The 24,755-nt window shown below is 48.8% G+C and overlaps 2 protein-coding genes across 9 annotated transcripts in view; both read right to left on the bottom strand.

The window, feature by feature from the left end:
• The window catches only part of LOC101916786 (fibronectin type-III domain-containing protein 3a-like), a 232,835-nt gene that overhangs the window by 66,812 nt on the left and 141,268 nt on the right, over positions 1-24,755 (bottom strand). The gene's annotated exons all lie outside the window — the stretch shown is intronic.
• On the bottom strand, positions 116-24,755 carry CYSLTR1 (cysteinyl leukotriene receptor 1). 7 transcript variants are annotated; one of them, XM_055817768.1, is made up of 4 exons: positions 24,629-24,643; positions 19,475-19,574; positions 16,385-16,507; positions 116-3,429 (listed from the first exon to the last, which is right to left on the bottom strand). In XM_055817768.1, the coding sequence occupies exons 2-4, from the start codon at positions 19,525-19,527 to the stop codon at positions 2,352-2,354; spliced, it is 1,254 nt and encodes a 417-aa protein (XP_055673743.1). In that variant the 5' UTR covers positions 19,528-19,574; positions 24,629-24,643; the 3' UTR covers positions 116-2,351. The 7 variants fall into 7 exon arrangements, 5 of the variants coding, with proteins under 5 accessions (XP_055673743.1, XP_055673744.1, XP_055673745.1 ...); XR_003556714.2 differs by lacking the exon at positions 116-3,429 and adding an exon at positions 9,879-12,063 and having other exon boundaries at positions 24,629-24,755; XM_055817769.1 differs by lacking the exons at positions 19,475-19,574; positions 24,629-24,643 and adding an exon at positions 16,615-16,725.

Raw genomic sequence — 24,755 nt, 5'->3', positions numbered from 1 at the left:
CTGGGCTATAGCAAAGGCAAGTTTGGCTGGACCAAATTCCAGCTCCCAGAGCCTGGGACAGCAAGTCCCCCAGCATCCCAGCCCACTCTGAGTGCTGCCCTCAGCAACCTCTGTGCTGCTTTGACTAAGTTTTTATTGCATCATTATAAATTATTATTACATGAATATCAAGCTCTAGTGTTGCACATAGATAAAAACGTACTGTAGGGAAGAAGAACCTGCATGCAGAGACTTTAAAATAAGGCACAAACCCCAGCAAGTGTTAAAGTCTGACTTGCAACATTTTCATTTAATTATCAGCAACCTTTTTTAAATAGTCTCTCCTATTGCACAAAACCCACTGCCATTTCTCTTGCCATAATCATTGCCTAAAAAAAAAAAAACAAAACCCCAAACCAAAAAAGAATAAAATCTCTGGTATAATAAAAATGCTTTGCAACAATGTGTGTGTACATATATAGCTTTGCTGTACAATATTTTAAAATTTGGGAACGTGTGTATTATTTCTACATATTCTGAAACTCAGTTTTCCATGTTATTTCTATTTACAGTTGCACAACGCCTTTAATGTTTGCAGACACAACTATAATAGTCAATGCTAACCCCTGAAAAGAAGCTTTAGCCAACTATTCCCCACTTCCTCAAAGCAGGCTATAGCTCTACTCTGAACGTGCAGCTCTGCCCTCCTGTGGGTTTAGAGGGACCAGTAACGCTCTTCTAGACAGGAGCTTTCAGCTCCCTTCCACTTCACAAATCCCTCAAATTCTACAAAGGGGTTTCAAATCTCGTTGAAAATTCACATCCATAAATTGTCCTGCAGGTGAATTTGCTTTTTTAAGTGTCTTTTGCTGACCTGGGGATATGCAGACTGCAGTGTAGAGAGTGAACTTCCACTCTTCTGTGTATCTGCAAAGATATTTCTCAAGCAGACCCCTGCCCCCAAGCCAAACGCCTTTTGCTCATCTTACTCTACAGTATTAAAACTGTTTTCTTTAAGGTAGCAAGAAACATCATAAATCCCATATCAAAACACGCTTTGATATTAATTTATCAACCACTTCTCCAACTAAAAGCCTTAATCCTACACTAATTTCTATTTCTGTCTTTATGCATCATGCATCTTGGGCTGGGCTTTGCTCCAGCAAATGGCAGGCAGTGCTACTTTGCCATGGGTTCCTTAGAAAAGCACAGGAATGTTTCCTTCTGTCCAAGATTCCGAAATTTTTCTTTATATAATAAACACAGCCCAATCTGTTTTTTTTCCCCACTGTACTCAAAATATTCACTCGTGTCTCATCTGCACTCAGACTCTTGAGCTCCAGGTCTTCCTAGAGATCTTTCCAAGGGCTTTGGGCTGCTACCTTTCTACAAGGCGTGAGCAAGGTGAATGTTCTTGCACAGGATCCAATACCATATATAGCTATTGGTTTTAAAAATTATTTATGCTTCGTGCCCTGCCCCCCCCCCCCCCCCCCCCCCCCAAGGGACTCTGTCAGTAGTTCAGCAAGGCAGCCCTGATCCTGCCTGGGACTCCAAGCACCCAGAGCCCTACTTTTCAGTAAAACCTCCTGAACTGCAGTGATAACCCACATCCTACAGCCACCACTTGCAGGACCAGTCCCCTTGAAGTAAGTTTCAAATGCACACTAGGATACTGCAATTTTAAAACTGCTCTCACAGACAAGGTTTTCCTAGAAATTCCAAAAATTTGGCAGATCTACTGCCCATGAAAGCAAGTCCGAGGAGCTGCTTATTCGAGGTGAGAGAGGGGCTGAAGCCCGAGTTCCTGGATTTGCAGACAGAGGCACCAACCCTGCAAGCCTTACACATGTAATTATCTTGAAAACTGAACTCTAAAGCAGAAGCAGCTGGGAGCAAGGCAGGAGTCATCCTGGTTTCTATTGTGTAAATAATTCAGTGGCTATTTGAAGACTCAGTGAAAACTTTGCTCTCTTTATTAGTCAGCAGGTCCAAGCGCCACATACAGCAAAAGCCATGTTTGTATTTCCCACTCACTCAGAGAAGTAAGGCTCTTTGTGGAGCCGCAAAATGAAGCGAATGCCCAAATACAGGCTTTGAAGAGTTTATCATCAGATCAACAGTTTTCTGGTGCTGGGTGGCACTGGCTCCTCCCTCCTAAGTGGCTGTGCATGTCCAGGCAGTGCTCCCGGGAAAGGGGCTGGCCCTCCGCAGCAGCAGCTCTGTTACCAAGTAGCATCAGTCATGGGCTGCCCACCATTATTATTACATACTGAGTTGCGACGAAGGCTCATGGGCCTCCACCACATCTTCTGGAAGAGTTCCAAGATCTCCAACACCCATCTGAGATCTTAGGGGAAGGTTTAGCCTCCTTATGAAGGGGCCACAGCCGCCTTTCCATTCTCCCTATGGCTTCCTCCAAAGGGTTCCTCATCCTTCTCTTTTATGGAGAACTTTTTCCTGAAGGCTTGTGTTAAACTGGAGGAAGAAGCCTTCCTAAATGTGGTAAGTCTCTTCCGAAAGTTGCCCCCTGAGAAGAAATAGAGGAGTGGGTCAAAGCAGCAATTGGCAGCTGCCAAGGGGAGCGTAACAACAACCGATTTCTGTAGGTATATGGCATCCTCGCAGCTGGCGTTCTTCAGCCGCAGCACGTGGAGGTGGATCGTACGCAGAATGTGGTACGGGGTGAAGCTCACCAGGAAGGTGGCAGTCACAATGATGATCATCCAGACTGCCTTCTTGCGGTTAGCCTGGTTCTTCTTCAAGGAATTTTTCAGTAAGGTCCTTATGATCATGGTATAGCAAATGGTTATGACAATAAAGGGAAAAATGAAACCCACAAATAGGGCAATAAAATCCAGGATCACAACTAGATTTGTCTTCTGAGAGTCTTCTGGGGGTTCAAAGCACTTGGTCTTGTTGCCATGTTGGTACGTCCCATTTCGCAGAAAGGGAGCGCTTGTCAGGGTGACGAAAATCCAGATGCCAATGCAGACAAACTTAGCCTTCCTCTCCGTTACTAAATTGATGTTCTGGACGGGAAAAACAATGGCTATGCAACGGAAGAAGCTCATTGCAGTCATGAAGAAAATGCTACAGTACAGGTTGACGTACAGCGCGTAAGAACTGACCCTGCACAAGAAATCACTGAAGAACCAGTTCCCTTTGTGCACGTAGTAGATGACGCGCAGGGGCAGGGTGCACACGCAGAGGAAGTCTGACACGGCAAGGTTCAGCATGTACACCTGGAAGGCTGTCTTTTGCCGGTATGTTTTTATGAGGACGTACAGCACAACACCGTTGCCGACAAAGCCCATAATGCTGATCATGGAGTAGAGTGTGGAGTAGACTTTGTTTCGGAAGTCGTCGATGGAGTGGTGGCACGACAAGTTATCGAACAGGGCCATCATGCTGCCTGGCCGAGGCACCGATGCCTGGTGAAAGTCAAGCCTAAGGACGAAAAACTCAGGTGAGATGTAAAGCAGCACATGAAAATATAATCCTGTTATCGAATAGGAGGAAAAACCCATCATCTCTTGTACAGGAGAGAACATCCATGAAGGGATGTGGAGCTGCACAGATCTGTGTTATTGTAACTATCTGCTACAGCCACCTCTCTTAACACGGTACCAACAACTGGTGATGTAAAGGCAAGAGCTACATTTTTGTAAGCCCTCAGTACTGGTGGCATCCTTCTTCCACCGAATTACTGAAAAGCTCCAACTCCTTGCAAACCAGGGCAGCTACTCATTCAAACAGCGGAGAGGAATAATGAAGGTGGCAATAGCACTATGCAATTTGAAATATAAAGACAAGATCTGGACCCCAGTAACTGTTCAGCCCTGCCTCTCCGCATCACCTGGCAAATGCTGCCTCCCTGTGCTCCACCTCCACGCCTGCCTGCACAAGGACAGGCCACTGCAGGAGAAAGTCTGCAAGAAGGTTCCTGAAACAGTGAAGGAAAACTGTTTAAAAAAAAACCAAAAAAACCCCCACCCTAACAAATACTTCACTCAGAAGGTGGAAGACAATTCCAAGCCAGAGGCTGCTCAGTGCACGACCAGACAGTTGTCAGCTCCCTACGTTCTGCATTGCTGTCCTCTGCTCACAGGTAGCACCATATATTTTTTTTAAACTTGCTTTGTTAATAACTATGTGTAATTATTAGCTGTAGGAAAGCTACCGCCTATTACATCTGACGAACAGGAAGGATCGCTGTAGCACAGAGGATGCTGCAGGGCTCCGATTTCCCTGGCATTGCCTGCAACACCCAGCAGACGGAGGGGGAAGCTGCAGGGGTGCTCACTCACATCAAGGAGAGGTTGAACCTCTTGGTCTGCAGACATCTCTGCTCTCCATGGAACTCCCTAGCAGAGGGGTTTTCTGGGATTTGCTTTTGCACGTTGCTTTGATTTACATTAGCAGGTCTGGGGTCTCCAGAGCAGTCACACCCTACAGCCAAGAAGAGTTTTCAGATTCACTCAGCCAGTCTTTCATGACATTTTATTGTTTCCTTTTGGTATTCATTTGAGTGCACTGAGACATGACACTTAATTTAGGTTGTCCTAAAGTAAAGCAAGAGAAAAATACACACTTACATATTTTTCCTATTCATTTTCAATTCCTAATGGTTCAAATACAGAAACCCACTTGCAGTCCGAGACCACAAAACCTCCAAGGATCAGAACTTCAGGATACATGTAGGCTGAAGGAACAGGACTTCATAAAAACAACGATGAGAGCAACAGCTCAGACAAGATCGGTTCTAAGAACCCACACCACGTATGTGCTCAAAATGGATGTTAAATGGTATGTATTTTCATCCATAAAAACAGCCTGGCAGCGTTAAGGTTCCTGTTTCCAGGTGTACTGGGAATTCAGCCCCACACTGGGATGCTCAAGGCTCCAGTTTTCAGTCAAGTTTCAGCTACTTGGCAGTTCGTACTCTTAAAACCAATTATTTGATTATTGGCAACGCACAAAATACATTAAAACTCAGCAGCGAGGTGGCACAGACAGGAAAGGAGGGGTATTTTTTCCCCTTGGACCACTTGTGGACACTCTTAGTGCCTCTTTGTAGGGGCGTGTGAGCACCCGAGCGAGCTACCGCAGAGATCTGTGGCTAGAAGAGGCAGCCGAGAACCAACACTGCTCCAGCCCAGCTCTGTCAGAAGCTGCACATCAGTATGTTGTACTTCATCACTTCCAGTCCACCTTAGCTGGCACAGAAGCCGCTTATCCAGCAACGCTCATCGCAAATAACCTGTCAGTCTGAGAGGCAGCGAGTTTGCAGCCGTGTCCTCTCCCTGCCCCACAAACGCCGCCTCTCGGCAGCCTGGCTGTGGCGGTGGCAGAATCCAGACCTCAGTCCCAACTCGGATGAGTCTGGTCTCCTCGCACACACATGATGGAAAGCCCAGAGTGGGTCTGAACATCCCCAGGCATCACTCCTGCAAGGTCCTCGCAGCCCTGGCCACCCCTCCTCTGCGGGGACCGGCCCCGACACGGAGCTGCTGCCCCCGGGGAGCGGTGCAGAGGACACTGGGTCCCCTGGGAGGTGCCGGGAGGTCCAGCCTTCATCCCACCCCACCGGCATCCTCACTTGCCTGAGGTCTTCACTTCAAACTTGAGGTGCAATTTATATAAAAAGCAACATTCCAATGTTTTAAAGTCTCCAAGACAGAGCTAAAATTAGATTTGTGGTAACACTGGTCTGATTTTAACCAGTTGCTGCATGATCTCAGTTTCTTGTTTTTATCTGTCAAGGTAATCTGACACAGGTGATAAAGCTCTTACTGCTGTTACTGTTGCTGGGTTAATACCTAGCACACAGACCTGCCGAGCAAAACTCTGCTGTGCTATGCACTATAAGAAGATAATGAGATTAGCGCTCAATTATCTAATATAAGCCTCATATAGATAAAAATCTCTGTACTTACCAAGGCACTGTTTATCAGTTCTTTCTCAAAAATAAAATAAACTCAGAAAAACACACACAACCAAGATGCTTGAGATGAAGAGGCTGGCATGATCTCTTTTGCCGATTGAGGCTTTCTTCAGCTGCCTCAGCTGAGGCAGTTGTGACCAGCACGAAGAAGGAGCAGCAAATGGGACAAACTGGGCTGCAGGACCAACCCAGGTGATAAACAATGATGTTTCGCCTAAGAGCAGTAACACGATGCAACACTTGGAGAAGGGAAGAAGGCACAGAATTACAAGCACACGCAAGCGCTGGGGGACGCGGGCAGAGCCTGCATCTCCCACCAGCACGCTTTGGGTTGGGGTCCTGTGTGCCCTCTGAGATGGCACAAGCGCTGCAGGGCTGCCAAAGGGACAGCCGTGCTCCCGCCACTGCAGGGCTCTTCCCTTCGGCCAGTTCAGCTACCCTGCCCAAGAGATAACAGCAAACATCTCTGCCCACCACATGCCCACTGGCTCAACTTCCTTATTTAATCTCTACACTTACTTGTGCGCCCTTCTTCTGTGGCACTGAGCTGGATGATAAACTTTTTACCTCCTTTGGGGACTAAATTTCAGTTTTTCAGCTGCTGTTCTTAAAGACATCAGCAGACAGCAAACAACCATGTGAGGAATTGGTCTAAAAGACAACTGAAACCCGCTGTCTTATTTCTAAACATAATTTTAAAAGTCTTGTGCAACCAAAAGGAAAACTGCTGATTTCAAGACTGAGGCAGACTGCTGAAGCATAAGAGAGCCTCACGCTCAGAAACGTATCCGTAAAAACCACCACCCCACCCCCCCCAAAACATCAGTTCCTAACTGAGGCTTTAGGCTAGGTTTGCATCACGAAGACATCACTTCTGCCACTTTTATGTGTGTAGTCATGGCTCACAACCACTTCTTTATGTGCTGGTGAATTCAGCTTATTAGGAAGGTACGGGAGCGAGAGGGAGCAGCAGTGGCTGGCTGGGAAAGCATCCCAAAGGAAGCAAACTCCTGCACGAGTGTTACCCTCGGAGCCGGTGCAGCATGGCTAGAGCAAAGGTTGATTATAACCTGCTCTAATTCATAGCCGACTATACTGCATTTAATCGCACAAGCAGAAGGCATCCCACCAATGCAGGTACCATCGTTTCAGCACAGAGGAAGCACCAGCACCCCCCGGCACAGCCCCAGCGCGGAGGCTGCCCCAGCCCCCACGGCCAGGGCAGCGGGGCTCGGTCTCAGCAAGTCACAGTAGAAAGAACCCAAGCAATAAGCAGCAACCGCTAATTAACAGCCCGACTCATTAACACGCAACAGTGCGGCGGAGCCCAGCCCGGGTGCAGGCGGGACCCCCCGGAGCTCCATCCCCGCCGCCCCCGAGCCCCGGCGAGCACTTACCGGAGCTGAGCCGGGCGCAGCGCTGTGCCCCGCCGCCCCGCCGCCGCCCTTAAACCGGGGCGCGCCCGGCCCCCGCCGCCCGGGGAGGAGCCCGGCCCGCCCCGGCGCCGGCCGCCCCCTCCCTCCCCGCTGCCGGCCCGCTGCCCCCTGCAGCCCCGGGGGGAGCCAGCGGCCGGCTGGGGGGGCTGCCCGGCGGGACAGGGCCGGGGGCGCGGGTGGCACCCGCCAAACGCAGCCGGCAGCGTGCCCGGGAGGCCACGGCGGCCACCGGCATCCCGGCTTGTGCCAGCACCGGCGTGGCCGGCGGCAGCGGCGCAGCGCCCGTCCCCTGCGCCCGGCACTGGGGGGGCCCCGCGAACGCGGGGTTCAGGGCTGGGCCCCCGCTACAGGACAGACCCTGAGGGGCTGCAGCGTGTCCAGGGACGGGCACGGAGCTGGGGAAGGGGCTGCGGCACCGGCTGGGGGGGCTGGGGGGGCTCAGCCTGGAGAAACGGGGCTCGGGGGGGCCCCATCGCTCTGCGGCTGCCTGAGGGGGCTGGAGCCGGGGGGTCGGTCTCTTCCCCCAGGGAACCAGCGACAGGACAAGAGGGAACGGCCCCAGGCTGTGCCAGGGGAGGGTCAGGGGGGATCTCAGGAGAAATTCCTTCGCGGAAAGGGTGGCCGGGCAGGGGGACAGGCTGCCCAGGGACCCGGTGCTGTCACCGTCCCCGGGGGGGCTCAAAACCCCCGCAGGCGCGGTGCTTGGGGACACGGCTCAGCGGTGGGCTTGGCAGCGCTGGGTTAGGGGCTGGGCTGGGTGGCCTTAAAGGTCTTTTCCAACCTACGTGACCCTGTGATTCTGTACGCCTCCGTCTGTGGTGGGGATGCCTCCATGTGTCACTTTACTGTGGCATTTAAGACAGTTACCCCTGCTGGGGTAACCCCCCCTTGAAGAGCTCTGTCCTGATGTGCAGCCCCGGCTCCTGGGGCCTGCCTGGCGCCGGTGTCCCCAGGTCCAGCCTTGTCCGGCTCCTTTTCCAAGAGCAGGTGGTGTAAGCAGCGACCCTGGGTGCTCCTGCTGAAAAGACACCTACAGCCCCACAGCCTTCATGCAGTGCTGTGTGGTCACTGACACCTAAGCCGTTTTTTCTGCCCCACCTCCATTTTCATGGCTGGTTTTGCAGCTTCCCTAGACCTGTGTGCTCTCTAGATGGGTGAGGACCGTATGGCTGCACCGTCCACCCAGGTGGGATCCAAAGCAGTGAAGTACACAGCTAGGGAACTGTGGTAGCTCGACAGAATCACGGAGGGGCAAGCGCAAGTGGGGCACCCTCAGCTGCACACCAGCAGCGGGACAGGCAGGTGCCCCAGTAGAACCTCTGGTGTGCTTGGCTAGTTACTATGCTCGGAGAAGTTGCACTGGTGGAGGCAGCTCTTTCCACTTCACAGTAAGTCAGCTACCAAAAAAAGCACCCCACGTGCTGATGAACCTCCAAGCACTTTGCTGCTCACCTGTTTAAAGAACGTAGATCACACACAAATGTGTTCTGTGCTGACTTCTAGTTGCACTGGACCAAGATATGCTCCAAAAGAGATCTTTTTCCTGCTCTCAGAAGCAAACTTTCCCTCTGTGCTGTCCTGGAAGTGGTGACATCGCCCTGTCTTCTGCAGAATCGGGGTTCCCAAAGGTACAGTTGGGGGGATCTTGACCGCTGACACCCAGCAGAGCTGTTGGGGCTGTCCCCGCAGCATCGCCAGCCCTGCAGCCCCCGTGTCCATGCTGGGGACCGGGAGGAGCCGAGCATTCTGCCAGCCCTTCCTCCGAGGGGATACAGAGGTGCTGCAGTGGCCAAGGAATAGCTTTGACTCTCATCCAGGATCCAGAAAGGTGATTTTTTTCTTTTGTGTGTTCCCAACTGACCTCTGGTAGTAACTGTAATATTAAGCTTCAGCTTCTTATGGGAAATAACAACACTGAATAAATACACTTCCTCAGAATTAAGGATTAGCTTCCGAAGTGGCAGGCACAAAACCACACGATAGTAACCAAGAGATCCGGTAAACACTGCTCGCAGCTCACAGGATATATGTCTCTCCACGTTCTCCTGTTGCCGCGGCACCTCTGTGGTGTGGTCACACAAAGGGACCCCTCCCCGCCTGTGCGAGGGTCCCTGCGGCTGCTCCTGGCCACGGGCTGTGTTCTGCCCAGCAGCACATGCCACAGAGCTATTCGGGAGTGTTCAGTGCAGGAAGGAAACGTTCTGGCTCAAGGGCTTGCTCTCCACGGTGTGGCACGGGTAGAATCCCACCACAGCATAAGGGGCTGGGGAGGGATGGGTCGGAGGGGGAGGAAGGGCATGGGGGAGGGCGAGGGGTTCCTCCCAGCCCTGCCTCTCCTGTGAGCCCCTGGGACCCCACCGCCCTTGCACACAGGCCAGCATGGGCTGTGGCTCTTCCCAGAGGTCGGGGCTCAGCGCGAGCATCGCTCATGAAGTTCCTACAGGTCTTTGATTTCTTGTAGGCTGTTTCTACGTCTTCAATTCTGGCACAACAGTAGGTGATAACAATTAAAAACTCCCTACAGATGGTTTGGCAGTGAGATCCAGGTGCTGGGGCTTCCCAAACCCTCCTTTTCTCATTAACAGGGAGCAGATCCCAGGTCAGTGGCAGCTGGGTGAGTGTCAGCGCCTCAGCGTGGGGCAGGGACTGGGGCGAGCAAGGGCAGCCCACAGCCATGTGGGTGCAAAGGGCTGAGCGTGGCCCCATGCTGGGGCTGAGGTGGGGCGATGGCATCTGCTGAGCTAGGGGAGAGCTGGAAGGGTGCAGAGCTGAGCAGCCCCTGTGGGAAGGCTGCTGGAAAGCACTAATCACACATTTTACAATTTTGAAACTTTAAAATAAATGGGTTACAATGGAATAAATGCCACCACGTCAAACTCCTCGTTGCTCTCTAGAAATGAACCCCGAGTAAGATCAACAGCACGCTGAAGCCTGCTCTCGTGGGAGGTGGGTGGGTGATGGTTGCTTTGGAGCCTGGTACGGCACGTTCTGCCCGGGCTGTGCCGTTCTGGGCTTGTACTTGTGTGTTTTATTTAAGTGTCTGTCCTGGTTTCAGCTGGGGTAGAGTTAATGTTCTTCTCAGTGGTGGCTACAATACTGCGTTTTGGATTTGGTATGAGAATAATGTTGATAACACACTGATGTTTTAGTTGCTAAGTAGTGCTTGCTTTAAAGCAAGGACTTTTCAAGTTTCCCGTGCTCTGCCAGTGAGCAGGTGCACAAGGAGCCGGGAGGGAGCGGAGCCAGGACAGCTGACCCAGCTAGCCACAGGGATATTCCGTACCATAGAGCATCGTGCTCAGTATATAAACTGGGGGCAGAAAAGGAAGCAGGGGGACATCTGGAGCTATGGTGTTTGTCTTCCCAAGTCCCCATTATGTGTGATGGAGCCCAGCTTTCCTGGAGGTGGCTCAAAACCTGCCTGCGATGGGAAGTGGTGAATGAATTCCATATTTTGCTTTGCCTATTAAACTGTCTTTATCTCAACCCACGAGTTTTCTCACTTTCACCCTTCCCACTTTTACCATCCCACTGGGGGTGGTGGGGTGGTGGGTGGTGAGGGTGGAGGGGGATGAGCAAGCAGCAGCGCAGGGCTTAGTTGCCAGCTGGGGTTAAATCATAACAGTGTCCCTGTGCTCAGCCACTGCAAGCTGCTATTCACCATGCTTTTATTCTCCCTTCTTTGCTGTTTTACAACGAGTGGGGAGAGCGAAGGCTTAGAGATGGGCTGAATAGAATGACAAAGCCCCTGTCCATGTGGCGCTGGAATTATAGATCCATTAGAGACCCACCCGGAGGCTTTGCAGCACCCAGCATTGCAGCTGTGCCTGCTTCCTCCTGCTGTGATGCCAGGTCTTTTCTTTCTTTTTTGTTTGCATCTTTTCCACCCTGGTGTGTCCTAGAGGGTTTTTCTGCTGTCAAACACAGCAGTTTGCTCTTTTGTTGTGGGTCCTTGGCGCCTTTCCATATCCAGAATGTGCAGGCTTGCATTTCATACAGAGCCGTGGTGCTGCGGAGGTGGCAGTTCCTCTTTTGCACCATCTCTGTGACAGTGACGGTGTGTGAGAAGCATACTTCATCCGTGTGCCCTCCTGCGAGCCTTCCCTGCCCTCCTTGCCTAACCCATGTGCAGAAAAGCCTGACTGTCTCCCCAGAGCTACTTGGCAGCGTATTAGGAACACTCAAATCGTAGGATCACAGGATAATTCAGGTTGGAGGGGACCTCAGGAGATCTCTAGTCCAGCTACTGCTCCGACCAGGCTTGGCCAGGCTGCTCAGGGCTTTATCCCACCTGGTCTTGAGGACTTTCAAGGATGGAGGTCCAAGGACCTCCAAGACTGAGCAACCTGTTTCACTGCCAACAGCCTCCTACACTGTGAACTGGTTCTGCAGTTCGCTTTAGTTGTGCACATGTTGATATTACTCCATTCTGCCATTCCTTCTGCTTTTTCTGGTGCCTCTTTTTTACCATTCCTTCTGCTTTTTGCTACTCAGTTTTGTTACTCCTTCTTCTTCTTCTTTTTTTTTTTTTTTTTTTCCTTTCCCTGTTCCTTCTTTTCTGCATTTTACTCTCAACAACAGAAAAATTCCCAGTTGCAAGCTCAGGCTGAGGTTGGCGTGGGAGCGAGGAGGCTGCTGCTTCTTGAGATGTGCTGGCAGAAGAGCCAGTTTTGCTGTGGGAAGGGTCTCCTCGCCGGGCTCCTAAGAAAAGGTCAAACTGCAGCTGTGATATGAAGCCAAGAAGACATGGTATTTGATGGAGGCTGGACATGACAGCTAGGGACAGGAGTGGGGTATGCACTGAATGTATCAACACTGTGAGAGGAACTGTGTGAAACCTCTTGTCCTCTGGGCTGGGTGGCTGGAGGGTGGCCAACCTCGACACCTCGATGCACCATGGGGACCTCTGTGCTCCAGGGAAAGGCTGGATCCACAGGCACACAGACCTGGCGCCTCAAGAGAGGACAAAGCAGACCTCCTTGGCTGTGGGGCCGTGGGTAACAGTCCAACCACAGAAGGTCATCTCCTCTCTCTTCTTCCCCTGCTTGGTTTGCTAAAGCCTTCCTGTAAGGTGGAGTCCAAACCGAGCTAACCTGCCATGGGGACTGGTAATTCAAAGTCTCAGCAAGGTGGTACAGGGTAGGATGGACAAGGACTTGGGAGGGGGCAGTGGAAAGGATGAAGGAGATAGCAACAAGAATATGGATGTATAAAGTCCAAGAGATACCCAGAGGAGGGCAAGGGAAGGGGAGGACTCCCCAAAGGAACCCTGGATGTATTGCCAGAGAAGTGGGAGCGAGGACCCCCACAAAGCGATCTCTATCAGGTCTGGAGAAAGAAGTTACACACTACCTCTCATGAGGGGTCGGGCTTGCAGCATTAGCCCAGACTGGGCTTTGGAGGTGGGGAGGCTTAAGGAAGACCAGGGTCACAGTGTGGAGCATGAGAACCTGTTCTTGGAGGCTGAGGCTGGGTCAGGAGGAGAGAGACTGGGGTCTGTAGTGTGGGTGTGCTGCAGTGAGAGCATGGGGAGCGATGCAGGGAGGGTGGCAGGGTCAAGGCTGCGTTGGTCTAGGGCAGCAGCCAAGGGGACATTTGTGTCCTGAGGGGAGAGATCCTGCTTAGACACGGGACCTCAAAGAAACAAGGGCTGGAGAAAAGGTAAGAAGCTGTAAATTTAGAGGAACGTAGGAGCAGAGGAGGATGAGGGGGGAGCGATAGGTAAAAAGTTAGAAAACTACAGGAGCTGAGACAGTGTGAAAAACAGACAAGGAGGTAACAGAGCCTGAAAGAGGAGGGAAACCCCTAAAAACTTCCATGATGGGCGTGGGGATGGGGTGAGGGCTGGAGATGAAGAGGTAAGGAAGAGACTTGTAGGGTGTTTTGGGAGTGGGATGGAGTTCAGCGAGGAGAGGAGGGCTGCGCAGCAGGGTTTGGGACCGGGTGAGGGTAGCTGTAACCTCTCATCTCACTTCTTACGTGGTGTAGAGCAATTTCTTTGCTCTCCTTCAAAGTGACAAGAAGTCTGGGCTAATTAAGTGACAATTTGAATTCTAGCTATGCTAGGGAGCCAGCCACGTTTTGGAAGGGGTCGTTTAGCTACGTTAGTAAGAGAGACATGCGTGGTGAGGGGAGGAACGAGCCACCGGGCTGTGGACTCATTGCTCTGGAGTTTCAGAGCACTTTACAAAGCCAAGCAATGCGGCAGATGAGCCACCTTGCCGATCCTAACTGCTGACATTTTCCAATTGTCAGCAGATCTCTGTGCGAGTGGTGACTGCATTGAAGGCATCAGCTCTTTCAGTGTTTCACCAGAGGATCTTGCCTAGATAAGATACCTTTTGCCTGTGGGAAACATTTTAACTGATATAAAGGTGATTAATAATTAACACCACCACAAATTTTAATCACTCGGTAGAGATCTGGAGGCTGAAGATCTGTTAGTGCTTAATAAGAGCAGTTTGATGCTTAGGCTGTAAATCAGTCTGGTTCCCTTTTCACAGGACAATGGGGATAAGGCACAATTTAGGGGTACAGGCTTTGAAAATCTTTCTGGGACCATCCAAATCTGGAAAAAGCCCGATCATGCTTTAGGGTTAAGGTAAGTTTCCACTTAGCACTGACTGACCCTCCATTGCCTTCTCCTCCTGGACCCCGAACGCCTGCAGCTCCAGTCGGACAGCAGGCTCCCAGGATGTTGAGCCCTATGTTAAGTATCACAGATGTGAGATCAATCCAGCGCACTGGAGAGTTTATTTCTGTACTGCTGGAGTTCCAGGAAATTTTCCTAAAAGCCTAAATAGTTTACAGCCTGAATGAAGAAGCTCTTCAGCTTTGGCATGTGCTTTCACGCCGGCTATTTAAGAAGGAGAAATCACAAAGACAGGATTTCCATCTGTTGAACATGTTGCAGTTTCTTTCCTCTCCTGAGACTTCCTAAAATAGGCTGTTTCTCTTTGAATCTTGCCTGAAAAGGATGGCAACCTTAACTTCAGTCCAGACTTGCTCAGAGTTGTTTACAGTAGGCTGGGCTGTGTGACAGTGGAGGAAAACTACCAGTGGCAATGTCACCTGCCAGATGCAATTTCTACAGGAAAGCACAACCGTGGCAATGCCTGAAATCAGGGATGCAGACCCGGGCGCAGCTCTGCCTGTTCTGGCGTAGCTGGACTTGATCCAGTCCCAACCTGGGAAGTGCATAGCTGCGGTCCCTGTGCTCTGCTGAGGGAGGGCTCATCGACCTGGGCACCTCCTTCCCTGGAGACGGGAGAAATAAAGCGAACGAGGAAAGCAGGGGGAAATAAAGGAGGAACAGGGCATGGAAAGCTTTTGGCGTGGATTAATGGAGGGAGCGCACTGGTATGGCCCTGGATCTAGCAGGTATGGGGGGCACTTCCATTGCAAAGGGATGGGAAAGCTGCAGGGAAATGGGAGGTTTGGAGATGTTGCCCAAGTGTAAGAGGACATGAGTCTTCTTACGCAACAGTTTCAATGCCCTGATGCCTGACAGCCCTTAGTCATTCTGAAACAAACAGCTTTTGCTTTGTGCCAACTCAGGAGGTGCTCAGCCAGGGCCGTCCCCTCCGTTTCTGCGCAGCGTGAGCCCGGAGCCACCCCAGGCCGGTGGAGTTGGTGAGTTTGGGTGGCAGAAAACCACACTGAGAAATGATGACACCTGCGGCTGGAGCTGAAGGGGTCTGCCTCCCGCCTCCTTTGTCAAGCTCACAAATGTGATGCCTTATTTAGAAGAGTAATTTCTGCTTGTTGCCAAGGATGTGCAACCCCTTTTCCACTCTGCTTTTGCTATAACAGTCTCTGCGAGGGTCCCCACCCAGAGGGACCTGTCTCTCCAGGGGACCATCCCTTATTGTCACCTGGACCTTGCCTCCATTTGTTCCCTGAGCCTGCGCAGACCTGATGTCACACTTCCAGCCCTGGTCCTGTCTTCCACTTCGTTTTTATGGACTGATGTTAATATGTGTGGCCCATGCTGGCAGCTGTGAGAAGCTGCTCCACCCCAGCCATGTGAGAGCAACAAAGCTCCCTGTTCCCCTGATTTCTGTGCGAGAAGAATAGAGCTGGGGAACTTTGTGTGAAGAAAACCTCAGCCCTTGTCACTCTTTCAGATCGGGAAGTTGTTGATCGTACCTGACTGCAAATACAACCCTTTTAACTAGCTGTTGTGGAAGAGAGGACTGAGAGAAGATACAGACCTGGGTGAGATGGTAGGACACCTTCCACACTGTCTCTAGTTAGCATTTTTTTTTAATAAAGCGCTTGCTCTCCTCAGATGAATGAAATAAATTACTACCAGAAATACTGCAAGGAGAGCATTCATCAATTCCATCATTGTTAACCTAATTATTTGGAGAATTACATTATTCCTTCACAGGCACAAATCTCTCTTCACAAAAGGAGGCAGTAATGAGGATGCCTCACTAATCCGAGAAATGGCAGAAGACACCAGCCGGGGAACAATGCTGTTCCTGTTTCATCGAAGAAGACCGGGTTCATGTGGTTTCCACTCAAAACACAAATAAAAAGGTGAGAGTTTGTGCTGCTTTTTCTGAGAAATGGAGCAGATTGTGTGGCCCCACCACAGAGGTGTGGGTACGGGCATGGGCACGGGTTTGGGGCGGCGTGCGCTGCCTCAGCCGCCCTGGGGTGCTGCAGCCAAAGTGCTTCATGGCACTCCTGCAGCTGGCTGATGCACACCTGGGTTTGGAGGGGTCTTTGGGGCAGGGAGCAGTAATTTCAGGGTCTTCTGCCAGGGAAGATTTCTGGAAGTACGGCTTTTAGGGACCCTTTAAGCTGCTCCGATCCTTTCACCTTGTGCGCAATGAAAGGATGGGCTTGTCAGGCCAGAACTCCAGCCAAGGACCCAGAGACATCACCCCTCTGCGAGGCTTCACCTGGCGAAGGACCTCAGCCAGCCATCAGAACTGGCCCCTGTGCGACCAGCTGATCATACTCCATACACGCACACTACATATGTGTTTGCAAAAGACAAGGTTTGAATTACCTTTCTGTAGACATTATGGGATTGGCTCGACCAGGTGCCCAACACCTCCAGGTCTTGCCGTGTTCGCTGGCAGGCAGGGATTCCCGGCGTCTGGCAGGTTGGCATCCTTGCATGGTCAACCACCTTTGAGAAGAGAAAAATTAAAGACATTGTGAAGACTTCTGGACTGCTGATTTGAAACGTTTTTGGGTTTTTTTCGGGGTTTTTTTTTATGGTTTCAACATGTCAACCTGTAGTAAACAGACTAGCCACGCTGTCAGGAGATGCTGTCCTGATAGAGCCAATTGCTGCTTCCTCTTCCTGTTCGGTACACGTAGCAAAAGAGCGCTTCAGCAGATGGGTGAGATGGAGCTTTGTTACGCTGTGTCTCCATTAGTTCACAAGTCAGGCTGCAGACATACCAGTCAAGAAACCAGAAACATTCCCTGTCCCTTCGTGGATGACATATTTTCAGGCAAAAGCAGAAGAACGTTTTCCCGTTCCTGGAGGCTGCATTTATCAGGATCTGGGAAATCATATAAATTCTCCTGTTTTTGTTTAGAATGGAGGTGAAATCTGTATTATATGCCATTTGCCCAAAGTATTCTATCGTTCTAGTATTTTTTTCCCCAGAATGGGGCAGACCTAAGGTGCATTTATTGGCCCTTGGACTGGAACTGGGCGTGAGGGTCTATGCAGGTCAGCCGTGACCTTAGCCTTCAGAACCTGGCTTACTGGGAGTCTGTTCAGGTAATCTTAACTAGCATTTACTTTCAAACCAACAAAAAGTCATGCTTCGATTTTCTAGTTTTGTTTCAGATACTGACACTAGCTTTATTGCTGCTTGCCACTTTTTTTTTGTAAAAAAGTATTCTGATGTACAATTTTTTTTAAATATAATGAGTCTATCAGAGATTTTTTTTTTGTTACAGCTTTTTCTCACTGACAAAAGCAAAGCAGCATTTTAATTCTGTGATGTTGATTTTTTGGTACCAGAGTTATCTGACTACATAAACCACCGGGGTCCTTTTTCTCTGGAATATAAGAAAACAAACTTATCCCTGGAAAGTTCAACAGTATGGAAGTAAACATTTCTCATGCTGAAATTTTGCTTTAATCTTCTTTTGGGAAGTGATCTAACCAGCCAGAAATAGTATATCCAAGTTGGTTTTCTCTTTTTAGAAAGGGAATGGAATAAACATCACAAATGTGGATTTTTGCCATCAAAATTATTTCGAGGCTTGTATCACTTGGAAATTTTTTAAAATCTAAACTGAAAGGCAAATTTGTGTGCATCATTGAATCTTAACACTGATAATAGAGACACTTTACAACTAACTAAACCCGTACTTACCTAGTGTGTCAGCATCATCTGATATACATTGCTGTTACGTGTTTGAAGATGGCGAGATAATTATCTATGACACAACGTAACTCAAGGAAATTACTGCAGAACATCAGAAATCATGTTAATCTACTTGTATTTGAATAAGATTGTAGGCCCTGCCAACTGGCTTCCTGAAGAAGCTTTTCTTAGGAAACATCCATCAGGATACAAAAAGCCCGGCCCTTCGGCGTGCAGTTCCACCTTAGCCGTGCGGATACCCACGTGGGAATCAGACCCACGCTTTCCCTGGGGCTGGATGGCCTCATGCCGGGGCTGCTCCAGGGACTGACATCCACGTGGCATTGAAACCCCTGCAGCCAGCGTGCTCCATCTTTGGGAGGCGTGCGTGTGCTGGCCGCCCTCAGCAGCATCCCCCGGCTCCCCGGGGCTGCGGGATGGGGTCCTGCGCACCAGCGGCGGTGGGCGGCCACTTCCCAGGGACCTCCCCGGAGCTCTGCAGTGATCGGCACGTCCTGATTTACACCTCTGGAGAAGCCGGTCATTTAAAATGGCCTGACTGGCCAAAGGTGGTTGGTTTGGGGTTTGGTTGGTTGGTTGGGTTTTTTTGTTTGTTTGCTTGTTTTGGTTTTTTGTTTTATCAAGAAGAAATTAAATTTCTTTTAAATTTAAATCAAGAAGAAATTAAGCCAGCTAAAACCTGCACAATTAATCTTTGCTGATCAAACATACACTGCCACGGGCTTAACCCCTTCATTGCTTCCTTTATCTACCAGCATCTTTCCATTTCATTGAGGTTGCACCTATGCTCATCTGCTCTTATTCACGGTTTTACCCTAGAAAGGCATGGGGAACACAGGGGTATGGCTGACTAAGCTCGTTCCCAGAGGGAAACTCATTCTTCAACTACTACACATCAGTCACCAAGACAGCCCACAATAAACAGCCTGGCGTGCCTGGAAGCTCTGCACGCAAAGCTTATTTTGCCCCATTGTAGATGCTGGGAAGAGAGGCCAGTTATCTCCACTGGATGTAGGTCACTGAGCGACCAGGACAGCCAGCAGCAGGAAGAGGAGCTGTAAGCATTGTGCTGGCCTTAAGAAGGGGCTTGGGGGAAGGACATGGGACCAGAGCTGTGGTGCCCAGCCTTCTGCGTGCAAGAGCATGCTCGTCCACAACCCAGCATCAACAGGAGCTTGAGGGAGCATCACCACGTTTCAGGAGGGTCATCACGCATCTGCTCTTCTGGCTCTCAGACTCTGCAGGCGCTCCACACCTGAGATGTGTCGGATTGCCAGGGAGCAGTCACTGGAGTGCTTTTGGGGTGAAGGCACCAAGATCCATCCTGCGACAGTGCCTGCTGGCCATGCCCCCAGCATGGCTGGTCCCTCCTGTTCCATTTGACACTGCCTTTTTGTAATTTATGCTTGACACAGCGCTTTCTGTGGCAGACTTTTAAATGAATAGGGTAGTTAATGTCCTGTATCCGTAGCTTCTGTACTCTGATCTCAGCTTGTGAGAGATCTAGAACAGCAGCTTCACTATTAGAATCATAGAAACATTTAGGTTGGAAAAGACTTTTAAGATCATCAAATCCATCCATTAACCCAGCACTGCCAAGTGTTTTGTGCATCTTTCTTTCCATTTCTTCTTCAGATAATATCCGTTGGTTTCTGGACTGAGTTTAGGAGGTATAAATAATCTGCGTCAGGAGGACAATGCTACTGAGTGGTTCATACAAGGAGAGCCCCATGTCCATGTCTAACCTGAGATCACAGGTGGGCATCCTTGGACCTGAGTAGTCCTGGGCTTCTAACATTCACAAAGGAGCAAATGCAACAGGTAGGCACTGGTATCAGATGGACTCTGCATGAAGAGGGAGAGAAATAAGATCTTTGAAGGATATAATTTAAAATAGAGCAAAACTAACATAGCAAAATCGTACCCAAGCTCTCAGAGAAAGGAGAAAGACAGCTGCAAGCTGTGGCAATGCTTAAACACGAACCTCCACACCTGTGCAGAGGGGTTTGCCAGCCAAGGAAAACATCAGGGGAGGTAATGTCAACACAAAATGACCCAAGCAAACTTTGAATCAAAATAAACTGTAGTACATAATGGCAACATCTCAACAAATAAACATTTTGCCTGGTCTAACAACTAATGCAAGGGTAGGGTATGCAACTGCGGTGTGAGAATGTAAGTCCACAAAAACTGAGCCATCCAAGGTGAGAATGATGAATACAGATCATCAGATATGCAAAGTAGTTTGGTTAAAATCACCAGAGGAAACAGTAATAGAAATTTCCTGTTCTTTGAGCATTTAATTGCTCATCCTGTTGGTTGGGGGTTTTTTTCCTGTTGATTTAAAAGGAAAAATGTAAAGAGAAAACCCCCTGACAAATGATGACATACTTAAGTAGGCTCTTTGTTCAAACCTGAGGTTCAGATAAGAGGACCCGATATACCAGGAATCCGTGAAAAGATGCTCATACAGCCACCGGTGTCCACCTACAACACTTGTATTTCTGCTTCTAGAACAGATCATGGAAGATAACACCAGAAAATTTCATGAAATAGTAGAACTTTGGACTTTAATAGCTACAACCTCTTATTTCCTTAATTCATGTTCTCGATCAGAGAGATGAGCTGTGGGGCATATACTGCCACGCTGAGCTGCTTTTCCTCTCATCCAGTTTTTATCCACTGCTTCAAAATTTCCCATATGTCTGCCCTGTGCTTTCTGCTTGGATTTAATTAAGTGTGGTCTCAAAGCCTAAATAACATGCCTGGTCTAGGCCAGCTATATGTTTCTGATAAGCCCTGAAAGTGCCTTGCTCAGGCTGTGAATTAAGCCTTCTAATTGTATAAGCTGCTGCTCTCTGCAGCTCTGCTTTTATCTGATGTGCTGAGAAGTGGATGCTTCTTTTTTTTTTTTTTTTTTTTTCAATAAAAAACCTCACCAACACTCATTGGGGAAGGATGTGACTGGTTTTCTGCCATGATTCAGATGCTCTGTGCATTGCCATTGTCTGCGGATGAACAAGTGATTTTGGTTTTTACTGAGCGAGCTATCACATTGGGCATGTATTTGTAGATTTTGGAATCTCCCTGCAATAGAAGAATTTTCTTTCCCTTATGCTTACTCCTTGTTCAGCAACACGTGTAACTGCCAGTCCCTGGTTAAAAGATTTGTTCTCCACTGGACTTAAACCCAAGGGATTTTACAGTGGGTGTCATGTAAGCCTTTGCCAGTGGGCACCTGCAAGAGTTTTAACGAATAGGTATTTGCTCTAGGTTAGCTCAAAATCAGTGTGCGCTTTGATGTCCAGCGCAGCTGTACCTCCCGCTGCTCCAGTGAAGGCAGCCTTGCCTGCTCACCCATGGTGCTCCCCGGAGAAAGCATCGCTGCTCAGTCCAGTGTTGAAACACCTGGCAACAGCACTGGGCTGCTAACGCTCGGTGGGCACTCAGCAAGTGCTCTGTGGGGCCGAGTGAGAGCAGCACGATCTCAAGCCTTCATGGTAAGGAGGAATTGAAGAAACTGGGAAAAAATTGTGAAATTATGTCTTTCACCTCCAGTGCTCATGTAAAGCACAAAGCGGAGGGGACCATATTAGTCCTGACTTGTGGGGCGTCTGGTCCTGGGACAGACAATGTCAGCCTCGAGGAACCTTCTATATGCATCAAATTCACAGACTGCCTACGTGGACAGACATCGTGAGATACCTTTCCACTGACTGCAATGGGTGGCATCTTGCTGTCCCAATGTGGGATGAGCAGCATCCTTCTTCCAGTCAAGTGCAAGGGCTGTTTAATTGACATGCTCAAATTGTCCTCTACAGACCATGCACACAAAACGCCATGAATATGCTTTAGAGTAGAACAGTTCGGGTGGCAGGGACCTGCAGTGACTACAACAGCCCAGCCCAAAGCACCAGGACACTCAGCTGGGTTAGGAGATCGCCAGTATTTCTGGAGCGAAGAATCTCAGCTCAGCCCTTCTTAGACGACAAGTCTCTTTGCCTGTGATGTGAAATAGCTACAAACCACACAGGACTTTGCCAGTGATAACCAAGCATTCTTTTTCATTCAACAATGTTTTTAGGACCTGGATATTTTCACTAATCACTACATCCACGCTAATCTAGTCCCATTGTTAAAAACGCTAATCACAGGCTGTTGCAGTTTCAAAACTAAGCGTTTCTTGTCAATCCAATGCTGTAATATCTTTCCAAAAATGTTTTTTTTTCATTATCTTTATTTATTATCTAATGCAATCCTCAATATTTTGAAGTGCACTTTAAGGTTTTGCACTTTCATATTTTTTCCTATGGTGGAAAGAATTGATAATGCATTTAAGCCAATTTAAACCAATTACATGTTTTTTTCCCCCATTGGACTTATTTAAAAAGCATTCTCAGGCAGATAACAGATGGAGGACAAAGGTCAAGCAAGAAAAAAGTCTTTGTGATTAGAAAGTAAAAGTGCACTGGAAGCTGCTGAAGTAACATCCGGGGACACCAGCAAAATTAATGGGCTAGTGAAGAGGATTTGTAATGGTAGATCAAAAAAAGGTACTCTGCAGTCAGGGCACAATATATTCCCTTTACTGAATTTCATGTAATGAAACACACACAGGAAACAAGTCACCTGTCTTACCATACCTGTGAAAGTCAAATTTTGCAGGAAGAAATGCTCCTGATTCCTCCTGACATGGACTGGAGAGGGCACCAGCATGTCTCCGTACTGCTCCCAGATGGGGTAAAGCCCCGGCCCCGCTCACCCCAAAGGCAGCAGAGGGTGCAGCTTTACTGGAGCAGTTTTGTTTCCTTGTACTATGTCAGATCTTAACACAGCTCTGGATTTGTTTTCTTCCAGCTTACAAGGCAAAAAAGATTTTGGCACGTGCAGGCTGTCAATACGTTAAAGGCATAAAAAAGTCTCTGGGCAAGGTTCCTCTGCTGGCTCTCAGAAAAAAACATTAACGTTTCAAATCTCAATAAAACCGTGGGATGCACTTTTCTCCTGACATTGCTCCCACTTCCCACAGAGCAGAAATAGGGAGCAGCCCTGGATAAAGGAATTTCTCCCCTAGAATCTGAGCATGCAAAGTCTACCCTTCAGCTTCAGCTAAGCACAGGCACACATTCTAGTTATTCACGTATGTTGATCTAATTCCCGGAAACCAAACTCCCCTTGGGACCCCTCTCTATCAGGAAGTTATTCCAATGTTTACTTTCAAATTAACTTCTTATTTTAATTTTGTACTATTATTTCTAGTTCTAACCTGAAGCATCACTTCCAATAATTATTCTCTCTTCCTGGTGTTAATAACCTCTGACTGTTTCCAGTTCCCTCTTCCCCTCTCTTGCTTGGGCATTTCTAAATCACATTGCAATTCTCTGGCTGTTAGATTCAGTGAAGTGTTTTAAACCTCTCTGGTTTGATTTTAGATGTTTTCAGCTATTTAATTGCTTTTAAGCCTCTAATCCATCATCCTTCCTCTTTTAGGCAGTGCCTCAGGCTCTTTCTACTTTGCTGCTCCTTGCCAGTGTGTCCGTCCCCCCCCAGCGATAAGCGTTGCCCAACAAGCTTGCAGCGCAGGACCATTGCCTTCCTGTTTACCAGCGCGCTCTTCTGTGCCAGTTCAGATCACATATGCACCTCCTGCCCGCGTTGGTCTGATTTACAGCCTGCAGCCAAACATTTCTGTACTTGCTGCTCTTGCCTACTAATGCAGCCCCAGCATCCCAGTCCAAGACGTGCTTGTCTGCAAGATCTCCCTGGGCATAGAGGAAAACCTTCGGCAATAAGTGACTGGCTAGCCCTGCAGATGCAGTCTGAAAGTCATTCAACGTAACTCCTATTTTTCCTCCTCTTTTGCAGCCAGGTGAGTCGAGCCAACACAACAATTACAGCAGAACAACGTTGAATTAAAGTGACAAGAGAAGAGCATAAGATGGGACTAGCTGTATGACAAAGCATGAAACAGCCACTGTGCCAACTGATTGTCCTTTTTCAGAATAATGTTTCTTAATTCTCCTTAGTACCAAAGCTTCTGAGCTTTGATACTAGGCAAAGCAAAATATCTGACAATGAACAAGAACTGAATTTCTAACACTTAATAAACTAATTTGTACGGCCATGCTGAGGAACCATCCTTCTTTCCGATTTTGGAAACAGGAAAAAACCCAGCAGATGAAATGAAGGATAGTATGGAAATGGAAGGAAAGGAATACATCTGAGGCGCTGGGATGGTTTCTGTCCGTGGGCTGAGAAGCCTGCTGAGGGCAGGAGGGTAAGTAGAAATATATTATTTTGTTTTCCGCTTTCCTTTCATTGAGATGCATAAACTTCAGAAACCATTTGGTGTGAAGCAGGGTTGGAAGGGTTCAAGGGCAGTCTGAGCCTTTATCCTCATTTCTAACCCCAAAGGACCACCATTTTAAAAAAATGACTCTTGCTAGACTCAAGCCATTTGACACTGGAAACTTGCCCTCATTGCAAAAACCCACTCAAGAGTCAGAGTCATTAAAGGCCTAAAAGGCCCGAGCATGGTTTGTTCTTTAATTATGGAAAATAGTTCCTTGGTTTTGTATTGATCTATTAATCCTGAGTTTGAATAAACAACATATTAATTTTTGTGGGCTTAACATACTAAGATTCTTGCTCTCATCTTACTCCAGATGTTTCAAGCACCCTAAAACTTGAGTTTAGTTATACAAAGATGACCCTCCCATGGCCCTTCTGCCCTGACAGCTGCTCTGCTTGGTCCCCTTCTCTCAATGTGCTGGGAAGAGGGAAGAAAGTCACAGAAAGCTCCCAAATCTATAAACAAACCAGAGAGGCACACACTTAATGATGTTTGAGGAGAGCGTGCAGCAGAAGCATTTCTAGTTGTGGTTGCCCCAGTCGCTTACTGATAGGAACGATCTCTTTCCCAGGAAGCACTCGGTCATGCAAACTTGCTCAGCTGTCAGGTGTCCTTCAGGAGAAGATGGATTGCTGATCCCAAGAGGAGATGGGTTAGATTACCCCTGTCAGCCA

This window comes from Falco peregrinus, chromosome 13 (genome assembly GCF_023634155.1).
Source record: "Falco peregrinus isolate bFalPer1 chromosome 13, bFalPer1.pri, whole genome shotgun sequence".
Lineage (NCBI taxonomy): Eukaryota > Metazoa > Chordata > Aves > Falconiformes > Falconidae > Falco > Falco peregrinus.
The sequence above is the reverse complement of the archived record's forward strand: the minus strand, read 5'-3'. Positions and strand labels throughout refer to the sequence as shown.